The following is a 16,712-nucleotide window of genomic DNA, read 5'->3' as shown; positions in this document are numbered from 1 at the left end:
ATTATTTTTCGCCAATGGTGTCAAACATTATTCTAGACATAGAGGGCACAATTTGCCCCATCTCATTCGTCAAGGATGTGCTTTTTCCGTACTTTTTGCGACAATTACCTGCCCTGCTAGACCAATACCAGTATCCGCTGCTGGAAGATTCTTCCGACCCGATCAAGACCATCCTGCTCAAATTTCCCCAGGATAAGACCGCAACCAGAGACTTGCTGCACACCCACATCAAGGCCCTGGTGGACAACGACGTGAAAGACTCTGTGCTAAAGGAACTTCAGGGCCTTATCTGGGCCAAGGGCTACCACGAAGGAACCATAAAAGCACCATTGTATCAGGATGCTATACAGGCCATGTACACGTGGAGCACACATAAGGACAAAAAAGTGTACATTTACTCATCCGGATCGGTTCAGGCACAGAAGCTGTTGCTGCAGTACGTACGTAGCATTAACGAGCCGGAGTCTGCGCCTGGCAAGGACCTCAATGAGCTGGTTTCTGGTTATTTTGACACTAACAACGCGGGCCCAAAAATCCAGACCAGTAGCTACTCCAAGATTGCGGAAAAAATTAATTCGAGCCCCGAAGAGTGTCTCTTCCTAAGCGATAACCCAAAAGAAGTGGCCGCTGCTTTGGAGGCAGGCATGCAAAGCTACATCGTCGTCAGACCGGGCAATGCTCCAGTGGAGTCTGCGCCTGCGGCCAAAATCTCTACGTTCGACCAACTGGAATTGTAGTTCGCCTAATACAATCTGTCTGCATTCCACATATCCACTTCGTATTACATGTATCATTCAGCGTGGTCGCTGAAAAGCAAATTGGCCGTCATCTCCTCATTTTTGTCGCAAGCAAAGTACACCTGGATGACAAGATCTCTTTCAAAGCCCAGCTCGCAAAGTCTGTTGATGGCCTCGTTTTCTTCCTGCGTAATCTGAATTCTGGTAGCCCCTTCAGGCAGCTCTCCCTCTCCCTCGACACCTTCCATATATTCTGGAGGAACCCCCAAAGCCTGGGCCAGGGCGTTCTGGTCTCCGTCAGTTATGTATCTCATAAAGGCCTCAGGATTTGACTGCACAATTTCGGCAAGTTGCGGGTTAGAGGCCGCAAGCTGCTGCAGCACGGCTTCGGCCATCTCTGGCTGCTGTTGCAAAATCTCTCGCAATGAGCCCATAAAGTCGCCCTCCTGCTGCTGGTCGGCGTCCTGTCCTTGGGATCCTGCCGCGGCAGCTGCCTCAAACAGGTTGTCTGGGTTAGGGCTGGCGTTAGTGTCTTCCGCAGCGGGCTGGTCCTCTGTCTGTGGCTCTCCGCTCTGCGCCGCGGCCGGTGGCTCGGCCGTCCGCTGGGGAATACCCGAAAGTAAATATTCCACTGCTCTATCTGGGTTGTTGAAAGCTGCCGTGAGGGCCTGCTCCACCTGAGGTCTTTCGAAGCCCATTGCCATGATGTTCTGGATTGCTGTCTCCCTGACGCTTCCGGATGCAAACGTGGAGGCATCGAACGCAGCGGGCGTCGCAGAGGAGCCCTCCTGCGCTGGCTGCGCTGGTTCCGCCACCGGGGCTGCTGCTCCAGCAGGGCTGGCCTGCTCTTTCGCAGCAGGCTCTGGAGCCGCGGCCGCCTTCTTAGGTTTCGAAATCATAAATATCACCTGGTCGTTTTCCTTGATCTTGAAGTTCTCAAACGTCTTGTCATCCTGAAGCACTTTGCCCGAGTACACAAACTTCACCTGTGACGCTTCGCACTCTTTCAAAGACGCAAGCTTTTCCTTGGCAGACAGCACCGAGTCACTCAGCTCCACCTCCAACGGGATCTTCTCCTTCTTGAAATCTTTGAAAATCACTTGCATTCTCAAGTCAACAACACTTACACTTGATTTAGTACAAATAAAAAAAATTCCACCGTTACACCATAGCAAATTTTTTTAACCTTTACACAAACAAATGGACTTGTCTCAAGATACTGACGACCTGCTTGCCAATTTCCCCCAATGGGCAGCCTTGAGACACGCTCTGGCTGAGAATGACAAGGATCCGCAGTTATGGGGCGAGCTGGTGTCCTATGTCGAGGGTCTGGTAGCCACCCAGCTGAACGCGCTTAAGACCAACCCCCAGCTATCCGAGCTGCTCGCTGACGACTTTCGAGGGCTTCTTGCGCGGTTTCCGTATCTGACGGAGTTTTGGAAACGTTTTGTTGCCATTGAATATTCGATCGAGGGACTTGATGGTTCGGTGGCCATTCTGGAAGAAGCGGTCGCCAGCTTCCCTAGTTCCTGCGAGCTATGGGTCGACTACCTCAATGTTGTGATATCGAACAACCTTAAAGATGAATCGCAGGTGCGCAACCTGTTTAAACGGGCTGTCGCGCACGTCGGACGACAGTTTTTGTCCCATCCTATCTGGGATCTGTATCTGGACTGGGAGTCCAAACATGCCGGAGTCACGGCTCTGGAATACGTTCAGATCCTCCTAGAGGTGGTGCAGTACCCACTGCATCAGTACGCGCGCTACTTCGAATCTCTATATGAGATCACGTCAAATTTCACTATCGAGGACTTGATTCCAGCTGAAAAATTGCACTCTCTCATAGAATCGACCTATCCGAGCAAAACCCTAGAAGATCTTGATGCGGATCAAGTGAAGGAAATCAGCGACGCCTATTTCAATGATATATTCACCTCTTGTTACAGACGCGTCACAGAAAGATGGGAATTCGAAAGCCAGCTCACTAAACAGAACTTCGACCTGCTGCCTGTTTCTGACGAGGACATGGCACGCTGGATCAAGTATCTGGATTTTGAGGAGTCCAAGGGCGATTTTGAGCAGATCAAAAGTCTCTATGAGCGGGCACTGGTGCCCACTTGCTCGTACGAAACCATCTGGCTTAAGTATATGCGCTATCTGATTCGCAATAACCAGGACACCGAGTACATCGTGTCGCTGTTCAATAAAGCCTGCGACATCTTTGTCAGCGCCGACCAGCCTGCCATAAGGTACATGTATGCCAAGTTCTACGAACAGAAACTAGAAGACTACGAAAAGACCCGTCAAATACACATCAGCATGATCGCTGCGCATCCTACTGAGACTTATCCGATTGCCCGCTATGTGCAGTACCTGTGTGGGAGACTAGGTGATGAACACACTTTCCGACACCTGTTGAGGGTGTTGGATGTGTATACGCAAAAGACGACGGACGAGCTGGACGCAGACTTTGGCGAGCTGCGGTCGGTGTTGAATATGTGGAACGCTGCGAATTTGGTGGTGGAGGCGGCGCGAATACAGTGGCTGCGACGCAAAGATGTCAAGGCAGCGCGCGAAGTGCTATTTGCGCATTTTAAATCAGAGCTTGTTCGGTGCTCTGTTGCGTTCTGGACGTTTTTCTTCAAGTTTGAGCTCGCCCAGAAAAACACCAGAAACCTCGCCAACATCGTCAATCATGTCAAATATTACGGTCAGCTGCCCACGACGTGCATCAACCAGCTGCTCGATGAGTTCCGCGAGCATCTATTCAGAACTGGCACTTTGGACCAGCTGCAACCGAACCGCGAACTCGTCCGGCTCATTCTGGAGACCGACATCGAGTCCTCGACGCACATGAAACATTTCCTAAAGGCAAGAGTGAGCGCGAACCGCGACGAGGACCCGGTCAACAAGCGGCTGATCAAGGAAAACGGCCACCCGGGCGTCGTTTCAGAGTACCGTCCACGCCTGATCAACCCTATCGATTTCGACGCGTCGATTTTGACGCAGCGCGACGCTGCACAGATGCCACGGTTCACCAACGTTGAGCGTGCTACCATGCCGCTTAAGTATCTACAAATGGATGAACCGAACTAACTGTGTACTATAGACATGTTTATATACTGTCGCTCTGGCGGCCAATGATTTTGAGGTTGTCTCTGACGATGGCCGCTGGCGTGCATCTATTATTTCCGTAGACCTCGAGAACCGACAATTTTGGAGCGATTCTGGACAACACCGCGAGAGCAGAGTCATCACACGAGCGCACAAAGCCGATATCCAGCGTGGTCAGCAGCGGGAATCGCAGGTGACGGCCAATTTGCTTGAAAAAGTTGCGCGTGAGGTTCTTTATAGAGTTCAAGTTCAACTCCACCAGAGTCTGGCACGAATGCTCTAGCAAAGCGTACACGGACTCATCGCCGAGCTCGATGCAACGCGCCAGACTCACCTCCATGAGCCCGCCGTTCATGTCCCAGTCGGTGAACAGCTCCTTGACACCAACATCGGTGATCTGGTCGAGCAGCACTAGCGACAGCTTGGTGAGCGCAGGACAGAACGGCTTGACGCCCGAGATGAGAAACTGGTCCGTGAGTCCAGTGCATCCATCGAGCACGAGCGACTCGAGCGTCTCGCCGTTCACACCCAACAGGTTGATGAGTAGCTCGTCATCAATCAGCTCTTCCTTGTTTGGGTATGAGATCTCGAGATGTTTGAGTTTTCGGAGGTAATGAGGCAGCAAGTCGTAGACATTCTTGGACGTGAGACCGTCCAATCGGCTCAGCGTGAGTTCCTCGAGGTTATTGCCGCAGTTATCCAGTAGCGAAATTAGCGAGTCGGGCGAGAACCGGTGCGTGTTCTTGATATGGATGCCTTTGAGGTTTTTACCGACAGGGCTGTCAAAAAAGTCCTGCCACGCCTGGTCATTAATCAGAAACGCACCATTCAAGTACAGGTACTTCAGATTGGTGAACTTCTCGCCGTAATATTTCAAATTATCCTTGTGCAGCCGTCCGCACATGTTCAGCACCAGTCTCTCGACATTAGGACAATATGCCGGGATCTTGTCAAGTGCCGAGCTGTCGATCTTCGAGCAGTCCCAGAACTCGATCTCACGCATGCTGCTGTCCAGGAAAAGCGACATCGTGCGGTTATCCAGCGATCTGTTCTTCGACAAGATGCGACTGATTTTTTTCATGTTGACCACTCCGATGTCGCCCAAAAGGTCGACTTGGTCGATGTTCTTGGAAATGACATTGATGCAGCAGTCCTGCAGCGACGGGATTTTGTACTCCTGCTTGTCCAGCAGCGCCGCCGCCACCTTCTTGCGTCGTTTACGCGCCTCGATCTCGTTGCGTTTCGCCAACCGTTGCCGCTTGATCTCGTTGCTCGTGCACTCCGGACACAAATACCCAATGCGACCGTACTTCTCCATGCGCTTCGAGTACACAGAGATCACAAACTCGCGGTCGCACTCGATACAGAAATTCTTTCCCTCGTCTGCCTCGTCATCGTCCAGCTCGCGGTCCCGGCGCGCACGGCGACGCTTAATCCTTGCGCGCTCCCGCAGCAGCTTCACATCCTCCGGAATATCCTCTCCCTCTAAAATCTCCTCGTCAGACTCCTCTGATTCGCCATTTTCCACCTCCTCGCCACTGCTCGCTTGCTCCTGCTGACGCCGCAGTCCTTCCTCGTACCGCTGTCTGATCGCCTCCGCACTGATACCCTGTTCCCGCAGGAACGACGTCAACGCACTGCTCGGACCCTGAACTTGGTACTCCTCCTGGCCGCCATTCTGTCTGGCCCTTCTTCTGGACATTGGAAATGATAAAAGAAATTTAGGCCCTTCTTGCTATATTTTTGTGGTGTAAGGAGTACGTTTATCGTTCTATCTACAGTACACAGGTGGAGCCAGCGAGTTGGACTCCTCGGCGGTCAGCAGAACCAGATCGTATGTCTGCTGCGGCGGCGTATATGCGGGAGCGGGCGTGTGCTCTATCAGGCTATAGTCGGGTGCTGGCTTCTCAATAGGGCCCAAGACGATGTCGTGGTAGAACCTGAGCTCGTGGGTGCGTTTCTTGAGAATGCCGTTGTTGCACAGCGTCAGTGAAAACATTAAGCGTGTGGTGTTCTTGAAACAGTTCCCGATCTGGATGTTGGGCATGAACGGTTCCCGTAGCACGTCCAGCAACGAGACGTCTGGCAGCAGCTTGCTCATCGGGAGCCGGCCAGAAAGCATGCCGTCGTGCTCTTCAAACTCGGCCACGTCGAAACGCGGCTCCATATCCGGCTTGTAGTCAAAATTAAACAGCTCCACGGGAGTCCCTGCGTTCTCAACAACGGTCTCGCCGATTCTGAGCCGCATTTGGGAAAGAACGGTAGCCTTGACGTTAAGGACGCGGAACTCACCCACGCCCGTAGAGAGACCGTTAATGGTGTAGTCGTGGGTCTGTGGCGTGTATAAGACTAGCTCGCCAAGACTCTGGATGCTGGTGTCAAAGCCAAGATGTGACACCGTAGACAGCTGCGCACTAAGCAGCACGTCTGCGGCCAACTGCGGGTCCCGCCTGTGGAGATGCAGTAGTCTGCGCAGCCGCAACGAGTATCGTGGCATTGTCACAAACGGACTCTGCACCACGGCGCCGCCGCACTGAACCAATCGGCGGGCGCACTCGGGGAAAATGTGAGAAGCTTCCGAGCGAATTTTGCTCACGTGACCGGATGTGGGATCCGAGTCGGTCTGGAAGCGGATAGGCAAAGAGGCGGTGATGGGGTCTGCGTCGGGGCGGATGATGGTAACGTCGATCCCGTATTGCGTCGAAATGGAGCCCTTGCCCACGCCTGGCTCGCCGTGCGCTGTGCACGACGAGGGGAGCAGCTGCCGTTCGACAGGGAACTGGAACTCCAGTGGCAGCTCCAGAAACGAGTCTTTCTCGAGCGTTGCAGGATACTCGATGTTTCCAGAGATGGTTTTTGTGTAGCAGAACAGAGGGTGGAACCCCTCTATGGTGTGGGAGTCCGGTTCCTCCCGGATACTGTGTGTTCCGTCCATGTTGATGATGTCTGTGTATGAGTATGATCTTTCGACTATGCTAGTGATCATGTTGCCCTTAAAAGAGGCCTTGATTGTCTGGATCTGGATTGGCGTCTGGAAATAGAGTTTGAGGCTGGCTTTGATGTGCGGTTGCAGAGGTGAGTAGATGGCATGTTCATTAGGAGGGTCTTGCAGGGAGAACGCAAACGTTACCATGATCGAAGATTCGTTCTAAGTGACAGCAAATGCAGGCCACATGGCTGTATTTATGTGCAACGGTGTGAACACGAGCTTTGCGTTGGAGCCCTATATGCCACGGCTATGCGGGTGGGATTTTTTTCGAGCCGCGCTTTTTTGTTTAAAAAATTCCGTGCCAGATATATTATTGAGTTATTTGTGGAGTCACTATGAACAGAGGCCTACGACTAGCGCCGGTCGCTGCTCGCCGGTTTGCGCGATCTGTTCGTTTTTCGGGCACTCTGCGCAGGCCAGACTTTGATCTGGAGTACTACAGCTCGAGAGTCGACTTGTTCCGCGACATTTGCAGTCGAAGAAAAGTGCCGTTCCCCTTGGACGGATACACAGCCCTGTACGGGAAGTATCTGGACGCGAGGAAACAAGCGATCGAGCTCAAGCGCGAGGCTAACACGTTGCAGCAGCGAATCAAGGACAGCAAAATGGGAAGGCAGCCTGTCGACGAGCAGGCGGTGCTGGAGAGACTGGCTCAGCTCAAGCCTCTACTGAAACGGAGCGCAGAGACTCAGAAAGGTCTTGTTACGCAGATGGAGGAGCTGGTAGATCAATTGCCGAACCTGATTGACGACGCCGTCGGCAGCCAGCAGACTCTGTTGGAATATATCAACGTCTCGCACGACATCGACGCTGCTGCCGACGAAAAATACGACCACAAGTCGATCCTGGAGAACGCCGGACTGGCCGAATTTTTGCAGGCCTCCAACGTGTCAGGCCGCGGCTGGTACTACCTAATGGGCGACCTGGCGCTTCTGGAGCAGGCACTCGTGCAATACTCACTGAAACTGGCCAGAAAGAACGGGTTCCAAATGGTGCTCCCGCCGTCCATAGTTAAGACAGAGGTTACCAACGCCTGCGGTTTCAGGCCCCGGGACACCAACAATGAAAGACAGGTGTACGAGCTCACTCACGACAACTTGTGTCTCACAGGAACGGCCGAGATCTCGCTTGCTGCGCTGAGCATCGACGCAGAGTACAAGTTCGGAGACCTTCCTCGTCGCATGGTCGGTCTCTCGCGCAGTTTCCGTGCCGAGGCTGGCGCGGCGGGAAGAGACACGCGCGGCCTGTACCGTGTGCACGAATTCACCAAGGTGGAGCTGTTTTCTTGGACAACAGGCGAGCTCTCGGAGAGCAGCAAGGAATTTGACCGTTTGGTGGCATTCCAAAAAGAATTTATCAACAGTTTAGGACTCCCGGCCAGAGTGCTACTCATGCCTGCCGACGACCTAGGTGCCCCAGCGTTCAAAAAAGTTGATATCGAGGTGTTCATGCCCGGTAGAGGTGCCTGGGGTGAGGTCAGCTCCACTTCCAACTGTCTGGACTACCAGGCGAGACGGCTCCATGCCCGTTACCGAACGGAAAATAATAAACTAAGATTTGTGCATACACTGAACGGTACTGCGTGTGCAGTTCCGCGTCTACTGGTGGCGATCGTGGAAAATAACTATGACCCAGACTCGCACTCCATCGCCGTCCCAAAGGTGCTTCAGCCGTACGTGGATGATAAAAAATATATAGACTGCCTGCCATGTAAATAGTTTGCATATTTTAATTGTATAATTTATTAAATTGCCAATAAATTTCAAGGAAGCGAACTCAGAAGCCGTTTTTCGTCGCTGTCATTTAGATAGAGCAGAGTCTTGATCACCGGAAGAAGAATCCCCCGCTGCTCCTTATGTTCAAGAAATCCTAAAATCACGTTCTTGACGTACTCCATTTTCTCCTTCGCGTCCGGTTGGCTTTCTGATGCAAGGTCGCCAACGCTCGTCGATCGGCTCATAACAGGCGACGACTTGTCTGACTCAACGCTCGCCACAGACTCTCTTCTGTCTCTGGTCGTTCGGTACTGTTGCGAGAGCAGCTTGTATTTTTTGTTCAAACGCATCAGTTTCTGCGACGTCTCCTCGTTAGCCTTGCGTAGCTTGCTATTCATCGTCTCGAGGTCCCGGATCTGGGCCTCGCTTTGTTGCAGAGTCTGGCGAAGCGACTCCAACAGCTTGTAGTCGCGCTCAGATGTGTTTTCCTCGTGCTGCTTCTCGCTGTTCTCTACGTCACGAAGAGCACTCTCTTGCTCCAAAAGCTTGGCCTCCACCGAGGTCTTGTCGCGACGAAGAACGTCCAGCTCGTCCCGCATGCTTTCCAAATTGCTCTTGAGATCTTCAAGCTCGCGCTGCTTCTTCTTCAAAGTCAACGTCGACTCGCGCTCCAGCGCCTCTTTTTCCTCAGCCAGCTTTTCCAGTCTGGCATTCAGCTCCTTCAGTTTAGTATTCTGCGAGTCTTCGGTCTCCATAAGTAATTTCCGAATAGTTCCAGCTTCACGAGTGCGCTCCTGTAACATTGAACGAGCCTCTGAAAGCTCTTCCTGCAGCACCTCCATCCGGTTCTCGTACTCTCTATTGCGCATCGAGAGCTCCTCGCATCGCCGTTTGATGGTCTTGACCTCATCAGAGGAGCTCATTTTCGAATTTTGCAGGTCCTCGTAACGGTCCTTAATTTCTTCGTAATTCTTCATCAGCTTGTTGTTCTCGGTGCTCACTTTGTTGAGACGGAGCATAAGCTCGTTGTAATCTTTGCGCAACGTCTCATTCTTTGTTAGTGCGGCGTTCTTCGCTTCTAAGTCAGAATTCATCCTTGTCTTTAGCTCGCTCACTTGCACTTTGAGCTCTATCACGCTGTCATTCAGCTTATTTTTCTCTTCTTCCAAATACTTAAGACGACTTTCCTTTTCGTCCAAAAGTCGATCCTTGCGCGTGAGCGACGACTGAGCACTCGACAAGTCCAGCTTTAGCTGTACTTCCCGCTCTTTCAGCGCAGCAAGCTCGCTGATTTGTTTCTCCAAAGCAGCTTTCTCCTTATTCAGACTGCTGATCCGTTTTTGTAACTGTCCATTTTCCTCGCCGACATCCTTGAAATTTTTCTCGAATCCAAGTTTGAGGTCTTCAATCTGCTTCTTAAGACTCTCAATGACCGCGTCTTTCGAGCTAGTCTCACCGCCACTGCCCTTCGTCTGGTTTTCTTCCAACGAGGCCAACTTCTTTTCCAGCGACGATTTTGCCCGCTCATAGTCCTTTACTGCATCAGAGTTCTGTATGCGCAACACCTCCAAATCAGCCTTCACGGATTCCAGCTCGGCCTTCACCCTCTCCAGCTCCTCTGTCTTCTCTCGGTACTGTTCTTGCGATTTTTTGAGCTCATCCTTGGCCGTCACCAGAGAGTCACCCACGTCTCGCAACATATCGCGCTGGTTTTCAATCTCATCTTTTTGAGACTTGACCTGTTTTACCAGATCAGCAGCCTCCTTCTCGAAGCGCTCGGCCTCGCCGGCTTTTGCCTCCAAAACCTCAACCTGGTGACGAAGCTCAATAAGCTCGGCATCACTGTTCGGACTCTTAGCTGCCTGTCCCTTCTTCTTCTTTTTACCTTTCTTGGGCCCTTCGTTGGGTTTCGAGTTGTCGTTCGAGTTGTCGTTCTCCTTCTGGGATTTGAGCTCCTCGTTTAGCGCTGCAACTTTTTCTTTGAACAACTGTGTGAGCCTGCTACTCGATTCGAGCGATTTTTGCAGCTCTGCAACCTGAGACTCCAACTTCTCCTTCTCTGATTGAACGCCACCCAGACGCTTTTCCTTGTCCTCTATCAGATGCTCTTTTTCGCTCAAAAGCTTATCGAAATTGGCTTTTTCTTGGTCAAATGCCTCCCTCTGTTGGCTCTCCTTGGCCTGCGCATCGGCCAATTGCTCCCGCAGCTCTTCCAGCTGTGTCTTCAATGCTTCCAACTCTCGATTGTCTGGAGTCCTGGATTCGCTGCGCAAACGCTCCAGCTCCTCGAGATTTCGCTTACTTTCCGCTTCCTTGGCCACAGCCTGCCGCAGCTCAGACTCTAAAAAAGCTGTCTTCGATTTCAAGCCTCCAATATAGTCGCGCACCGCATCAATCTCGCCAATACTGGAACATGGAGTCAATTCTCGTAACATAGCCTCAAACGCCTGTATCACAACGGTCTTGCGCTTTTCAGCCTTGTAGGCCTCGAACAGAATGGGATACTTCTCATCGTACTTTATAAATTTGCGCATTCGGCTTCGTATTTCCGGGGGCAGATCCATGTACTTGATATTTGTGCCCGGAACAGTAATGCTGATAGTGTTAGCCTCGTTAGTTGGCTCTGGAGTGCTCATTTCCTTGGGCTGTGTCATGCTGTCCGGCTCGGGAGTCTGTGTGGATAAGATCCTGCTTGCCGTCGATGGATCAATTCCGGGATTGGGTGAGGCCGAGCCTTGTTTTCGGTTACTATTCACCTCGTCATTGATCCGCGAAATCTCGTCGGTCAGATTCTTGCCGATCTGCGAGATCTTGGAAAACATGATCGTGTAAAATAAATCCTCCAGTCCTTGTGAAATTATATTGTTCAAAGAAAGCCCACACATCCGTACACCAATATCTACATAAACTTCGCCTCGGGATGATAGTACACAGGACACGTCCAATACGGGCGGTAGATGTCTGCCCAAACGCTATCCTTTGCGTCTGGATTGGTGGTTTTCGGCACCTCAATCTCAGTAAATTCCGTCTTGAGTCCATAGTTTTCCAAATCCAGCTCCACAACACGCTTATAGACTTCGTAGCACACCAATCTGTCTGCTCCCAAGCCATTAAAGAAAGAAAATGTGCCTTCTGGCTTCAGCAATCCCACAAGAAGGTCGTACAGCTCCAGCATGTCAGAGTACTGCTCGCTGAATGTATCAAAATAAATCCCATCGAAAAACACTCCCTCGTTCAGGAGTGGTGGCAGAGTGTCCTGCCATTTGCCTTTTAACACCACCACATTATTCTTGTCCATCCAGCCATCTCTTTGCATTTTGTCAAGCACATCAGGATGAGCCTCACAAATGTAGTGTTTAGTTGGATTTTTGTTTTGGATCATGCTGTCTATTATTCCCATACCAAATCCAATATTTAGAACCACCACGTTGTTTGGGTCCTCAACGCTTTTAAACAAGGACTCACACCCGGCCTTCATCAATTTCTCTTCCCATTGCATCATCACTCCGTCTTTTCTATCAGTTAGCAATGCGTCGTCAGTGTACTTTAACTTGGTCTTTAAAAATGTGTCACTGTCTCCAGCAGGATCGTGTTCCTTTTCTTTTCCCTCCTGTTGTTCTTGCTTTGCCGGCTCTTTATCGTAATCGGCCACTTCGTCTTCCTCAATAAACTCAATATTGGATTCCATGTGTCGAAGAAGCACTTCAGCACGAACACCAGCAGAAACTATCTGCTCCCAATATTTCGATCCATGAAAGCCTCGTCTTTCCAATACACAACCTGGTGTCTCGTTTTTCGCATTGATTAAACACCAGCCAGCCCCATTCAAAAAGAGCTCATCAATCATCGAAATCACAATTTCCTCCTCTTCAGGCGTAAAATCGTGCGAGACATTTTCACAGATTAGATGTAATGGAGTAGTGGTAGACGGAAGCTCCTCATCAACTCCCCTCTCAAACTGATCCACCTCCTCAAGCGTATATGTGGCCGGAATTCCAGCAGCCAGGTACTCTTTGAGTTTCTCGAGATGGCCTTTTGTTATTGGTCTTTTGAGCTGGCAAAGTTCATGCAGTTCAGACATGCTGAAATTTATTTTTTTTTTCGTAAAATATTTTTTACTAAAGATCATAAATAATGTCCATGGATTGCCCTTCCTATTCACCCAAAAGCCCTGCCAGATACCTCAAGGAACTTTCTTTGAGGCCGCGTGCTATTATGGCATCATAATCTATGGGCTGCTCCTTTCCTGCTGACACACTTCCATCCATCGTAATGTTGCCCGCAAGAAGAGGAGCCAGGTACGCATAGGACTCATCGTTCAAGATACCCGTGTAAAGAGACGAGTTCGACATATAGCGCTTCTCGTTCCACATATTGACTAGCACTTTGCCCACAGTATTATCCTGCACTTCCTCGAGAGCAGAACATAACGATGTCTTGTCAACCTCGGTGGTGCTCTGCTCAGTAAGTGTAGTATTTTGCTCCTCAAAGACGGCTGCCGGGACTTCCCTCGGGGTGAAGAATTTCTCGTCTTCTGTGTCAGACTTGCCGGTATGCGGGGAATCGAATAGTTCCATGTCATCCGTCAGATCAGGAAGTGACATGTCAAACGTACTGGATAAGTCAATATCTTGGAATAGATCTGGCTCCTCGGCTGTTTCTGGAATCGGAGGCTGGTCTTTAAATTTTTCATGTGCCGCTTGTAGTGGAGTGACGACGCGCACACTTGGTCTCTTAGCTTCCAAAGCAGCTGGTGTACTTTTTGATTTCACGGCAGTAGGAGGTTCTAGATTTGCTTCTTTCACTTCGGAAGTCTTTGGTACCTTTGGTACCTGTTTCTCCGTCTTCGTATCTCTTAGCGCCACTAAAGGATGTTTGTAGCGACCTTTGTTGCTCACAGGCCGTTTTACAAAGCTTGCGACTCTGCCGACAATCGAGTCGTTACTTTTATCGCTTTCCCAAGTGGAATTGTCGTCGTTGTTGGCAACTGTCCAATTATCGCCTTTTTCATTGTCGCCGAATTTATTCAGCTTGGCTGCAACACTAGGTGAGAATAGGAGGCCCTTAGTACCAAGAGGAGCCTCTTGAGCATCCATTACCAAGCTGACACCATACTCTTTTAGATTATTTTCGTGCTGCTCCCTTCTTTTCCTGGCTTCGCTAAAGTACCTCTCCAGCTTGTCTTTCAAAGCATCTTGGGCTGAGGAGCCTTTGAAATCCTTGTTAGATTGTACCTCCTCCCAACGGAACGTTGTTTGCGGTTTGTCGTCGTGCACTGTCTCTTTATTACTTTTCCTCCTCAATGTCTCGGGTCTCACTTTGTCAATATTTAATCCAAATCCATCAACCAGATTGTCCGACTCTGCAACAGAGATTTGACGAATTGTGGATTTATCAGAATTATGGTGGATACTTGAGATTGGCGAGCTTTGGCGCTGCCCAATTCTAAGTATGCTATTCTGTCTTGTTGGGAAATAATATTCATTAGCTGCCACCATACTGGACATTGTTGGAGACTCTGGCATTGACTCTTCGTTTTTGAGCACTGGAACTGGTTCAACCTCTGGTGTCTTGCCAGGAGCCCTGATATTGCGAACCATCGATCCTTTTTTCGCGCCAAACATACGCTTGTAAAAGGGCACCGACTTGTCTTTCAATTTTGTTATTTTAGTGGAGCTCACTCTGTTATTATTCAGCAGGTCCAAAGTGCCCGATCTTGGTTTGAGGACTTGGGGTCCTTCTACAGGCTTTTTAGTTTCCATGAACAGTTTGTGTGCCTTCTTTATGTTTGCAAGCTCTTTTCGCTGGCTCTCTTGACTGCTATTTATCATAAGTGCAGCCTTAGAATACATCTCGCTTGATCTATCATAAAGCTTGAGGTTGATCATTGGATTAGCGTACGTCAATTGGAAATCGAGCATATCAAAGATTTTACCTAATAGTTTGATTGACAGCTCGCCATATGGAACTTCATACCTCACATAATTTTCGCAGCAGCTGGCACCCTCGATGAGTATTTTATTGGACGAGAAGTTAAGCGTGACAAATCCAAATAGGGAGTATTTCTTCAAATAGCTTTCATCAAATGTCATATTCAAAAACACAGCGAAAGGCGACTTGGTTTCTTCGGACTTGTAAGTTTCTAATTCATGAGCGGTATAGTATAGTGTTTGCGTAGCATCTGCCGCGCGAAATAGATGAAATGGCTGCGACTTGTTGAGAATCTTTGCTTTGTTGAGAACCTCGATGACGTGGGAGCCTGTATATTTGCTGACTTCATAAACATCAAAGGCCTTATCATCGAAGAGCTGGACGTATGCTTTTCCGTCGTAATTGTAGAATTGAGCTTCGGTATCATTTATGCCGGACCATCTTTCGACTTTCATTTTTGGCAAGCTGGCAAATGGAACCTCGTTGACCAATGAGTGCATTAATACATCGGCAATAGATGGCTTGTGAACATGGACTTCAGCCTCAAAAAGGTCATAATAGTACAAGTCGTCCACAATTTCCAAAATCACAACATGATCACTGAATATAATCATCACAGCATTGTTCTTCACTGAATGTTTTAGCACATTTTTGACATCAAAAATTGCGACCACTCGTCTGGTCAACCAGCCATACTGAAGTTCGGCTGGCCAGCCACTGGCTAATTCCGTAAGAATTTTACCTGTAGGGGTGAAAATTCTGTGATTGTAAGGCTTGAGAATGTCGCTGCCAAACGCTATGATTGTATTCAAGCATGACTGGTAGTACCCATCGACCTCGGACTGTAAATCTTGAGGCCACTTCTTAGTTGTCATGAGTCTATCCAAAATCAATTGCAATTTTGGTAGATTTAAAGAGGCATGCATGATTGACTGAATAGTCTTTTGATCGAAGGTAAGCTTGTCGTAGCCGATTTTTTTCATATCAATCATGAAGGCATCCAATTGAGTAGCGAATGTTTTTGTGGCGGCCTCATGTCGCATGTGCGCTTTGTAAAAGTAGGGGATTGTAGTACCACTGGCTTTGAGTAACTCAAAACTTCCATAAGGAAGAGCCGATTTCAAGATGTCTAGATATATACAATTGATTCTGGTCACCTCATCGATGGTTGGTGGAAATACTTGATTAAGTTTCGCAGTCGTATATCCTGGTATGTTCCCCTCCAGCACATCCACCCTTAAAGGAATAAGGAATTTCTGTAAAAATTGCACCAAAGAGACCGTGAAATTAGTTTGCACTTTGACTAGCTCATTGCAAATACTTTTAACAAGTATATCATCTGAATCATCAAGTTGTGGTGCATCAACAGGAGGTTTATACGCTTTTTCTGTCGGTTCAGGAGAATATTCGGTCAACGGATCGAACAAGTGGTCCAGTTGCTCCCCTAACAAAAACGCGAGCTCGTTGTTTTTGTCAGAGTCTTCCAGATTTTCGGTATTGGCGTAGAGGACATCCACAACATAAGACGTTCTTTGCTTGCGCTGCTGTGCAAATCCTAGCTTCAATAGAAGTTCGCCAACCTCTTTAGGAGTCCTCTTGTCGATAAGTTTCATTTCCGAGGCAATTTTTCCTGCGTTCGTCTCATCCCAGTCATAATCTGGTTTTATTTGGGCTTTCTTCATCATGAGAGATTTTGTTTTCGGGTCCAGTTTGGCGTACGTTCGCAGTATAGCCACAGCTAATGCTCTTCTCACGTTGCTTTTGCGACAGTCCTTGCTGAGATTTTCAACTGCGGGATAGTACTTGGAATGTCTGCTCAAGGACATGGAATCCACAATAGTCTGTCCATGTACACTGAGAAGCATGCAGCTGAGCTTCTTGGTCGTCTTGTTCTGGTAGACCATTGCTATTATGTGGCCAAAAAGAGAATCATGCCCTTCAAAATAGACCGAATCTGCAATTAACGAGCGCCAGTACTGCTCGGTAGCCCGTTCAGGGTGCGACTCTGACCCCAAGTCGTTCATGTACTGACTGCTGCTTCTTCTCATCGGGTTCGATGCTGTAAACGACGAGTAGAACGACGACTTCATGTTTGTTGGATCAGACACCGTTTTCGGGCCGACTTGTTCTTCCATCTCAATTTATACCTGTAATCTGAGACAATTTTCAAACAGGATCGCGAGTTGTTTGTGATTTATTTTTTTTGTAAACAAATGTTTCAAAAAC

At 49.3% G+C, this 16,712-nt stretch overlaps 9 protein-coding genes across 9 annotated transcripts; 3 read left to right on the top strand and 6 right to left on the bottom strand.

The window, feature by feature from the left end:
* Positions 1–14: 14 nt before the first annotated feature.
* On the top strand, positions 15–737 carry HPODL_00559 (Enolase-phosphatase E1; the record flags this gene model as incomplete). Its single annotated transcript, XM_014080515.1, has 1 exon — positions 15–737. The coding sequence occupies one exon, from the start codon at positions 15–17 to the stop codon at positions 735–737; it is 723 nt and encodes a 240-aa protein (XP_013935990.1).
* A 53-nt stretch (positions 738–790) lies between these two features.
* Positions 791–1,843, bottom strand: HPODL_00558 (Protein with ubiquitin-like N terminus, recognizes and binds damaged DNA (with Rad4p); the record flags this gene model as incomplete). Its single annotated transcript, XM_014080514.1, has 1 exon — positions 791–1,843. One exon carries the CDS (start codon positions 1,841–1,843, stop codon positions 791–793), a length of 1,053 nt encoding a protein of 350 aa, XP_013935989.1.
* A 94-nt stretch (positions 1,844–1,937) lies between these two features.
* On the top strand, positions 1,938–3,833 carry HPODL_00557 (Pre-mRNA-processing factor 39; the record flags this gene model as incomplete). The annotated part of the gene is made up of 1 exon (XM_014080513.1): positions 1,938–3,833. One exon carries the CDS (start codon positions 1,938–1,940, stop codon positions 3,831–3,833), a length of 1,896 nt encoding a protein of 631 aa, XP_013935988.1.
* A 19-nt stretch (positions 3,834–3,852) lies between these two features.
* Positions 3,853–5,553, bottom strand: HPODL_00556 (Protein that recognizes and binds damaged DNA in an ATP-dependent manner (with Rad16p); the record flags this gene model as incomplete). The annotated part of the gene is made up of 1 exon (XM_014080512.1): positions 3,853–5,553. The coding sequence occupies one exon, from the start codon at positions 5,551–5,553 to the stop codon at positions 3,853–3,855; it is 1,701 nt and encodes a 566-aa protein (XP_013935987.1).
* A 69-nt stretch (positions 5,554–5,622) lies between these two features.
* Positions 5,623–6,984, bottom strand: HPODL_00555 (uncharacterized protein; the record flags this gene model as incomplete). The annotated part of the gene is made up of 1 exon (XM_014080511.1): positions 5,623–6,984. One exon carries the CDS (start codon positions 6,982–6,984, stop codon positions 5,623–5,625), a length of 1,362 nt encoding a protein of 453 aa, XP_013935986.1.
* Positions 6,985–7,175: 191 nt separating this feature from the next.
* Positions 7,176–8,558, top strand: HPODL_00554 (mitochondrial seryl-tRNA synthetase; the record flags this gene model as incomplete). The annotated part of the gene is made up of 1 exon (XM_014080510.1): positions 7,176–8,558. The coding sequence occupies one exon, from the start codon at positions 7,176–7,178 to the stop codon at positions 8,556–8,558; it is 1,383 nt and encodes a 460-aa protein (XP_013935985.1).
* A 44-nt stretch (positions 8,559–8,602) lies between these two features.
* Positions 8,603–11,377, bottom strand: HPODL_00553 (Golgin IMH1; the record flags this gene model as incomplete). Its single annotated transcript, XM_014080509.1, has 1 exon — positions 8,603–11,377. The coding sequence occupies one exon, from the start codon at positions 11,375–11,377 to the stop codon at positions 8,603–8,605; it is 2,775 nt and encodes a 924-aa protein (XP_013935984.1).
* A 77-nt stretch (positions 11,378–11,454) lies between these two features.
* On the bottom strand, positions 11,455–12,636 carry HPODL_00552 (Arginine N-methyltransferase 2; the record flags this gene model as incomplete). The annotated part of the gene is made up of 1 exon (XM_014080508.1): positions 11,455–12,636. The coding sequence occupies one exon, from the start codon at positions 12,634–12,636 to the stop codon at positions 11,455–11,457; it is 1,182 nt and encodes a 393-aa protein (XP_013935983.1).
* A 73-nt stretch (positions 12,637–12,709) lies between these two features.
* HPODL_00551 (Nucleolar GTPase/ATPase) lies at positions 12,710–16,621 on the bottom strand (the record flags this gene model as incomplete). Its single annotated transcript, XM_014080507.1, has 1 exon — positions 12,710–16,621. The coding sequence occupies one exon, from the start codon at positions 16,619–16,621 to the stop codon at positions 12,710–12,712; it is 3,912 nt and encodes a 1,303-aa protein (XP_013935982.1).
* Positions 16,622–16,712: the final 91 nt, after the last annotated feature.

This window comes from Ogataea parapolymorpha, chromosome III (assembly GCF_000187245.1).
Source record: "Ogataea parapolymorpha DL-1 chromosome III, whole genome shotgun sequence".
Taxonomy (NCBI): domain Eukaryota; kingdom Fungi; phylum Ascomycota; class Pichiomycetes; order Pichiales; family Pichiaceae; genus Ogataea; species Ogataea parapolymorpha.
Note: the sequence above shows the minus strand (reverse complement) of the source record. Positions and strands in the feature narration are given on the sequence as shown.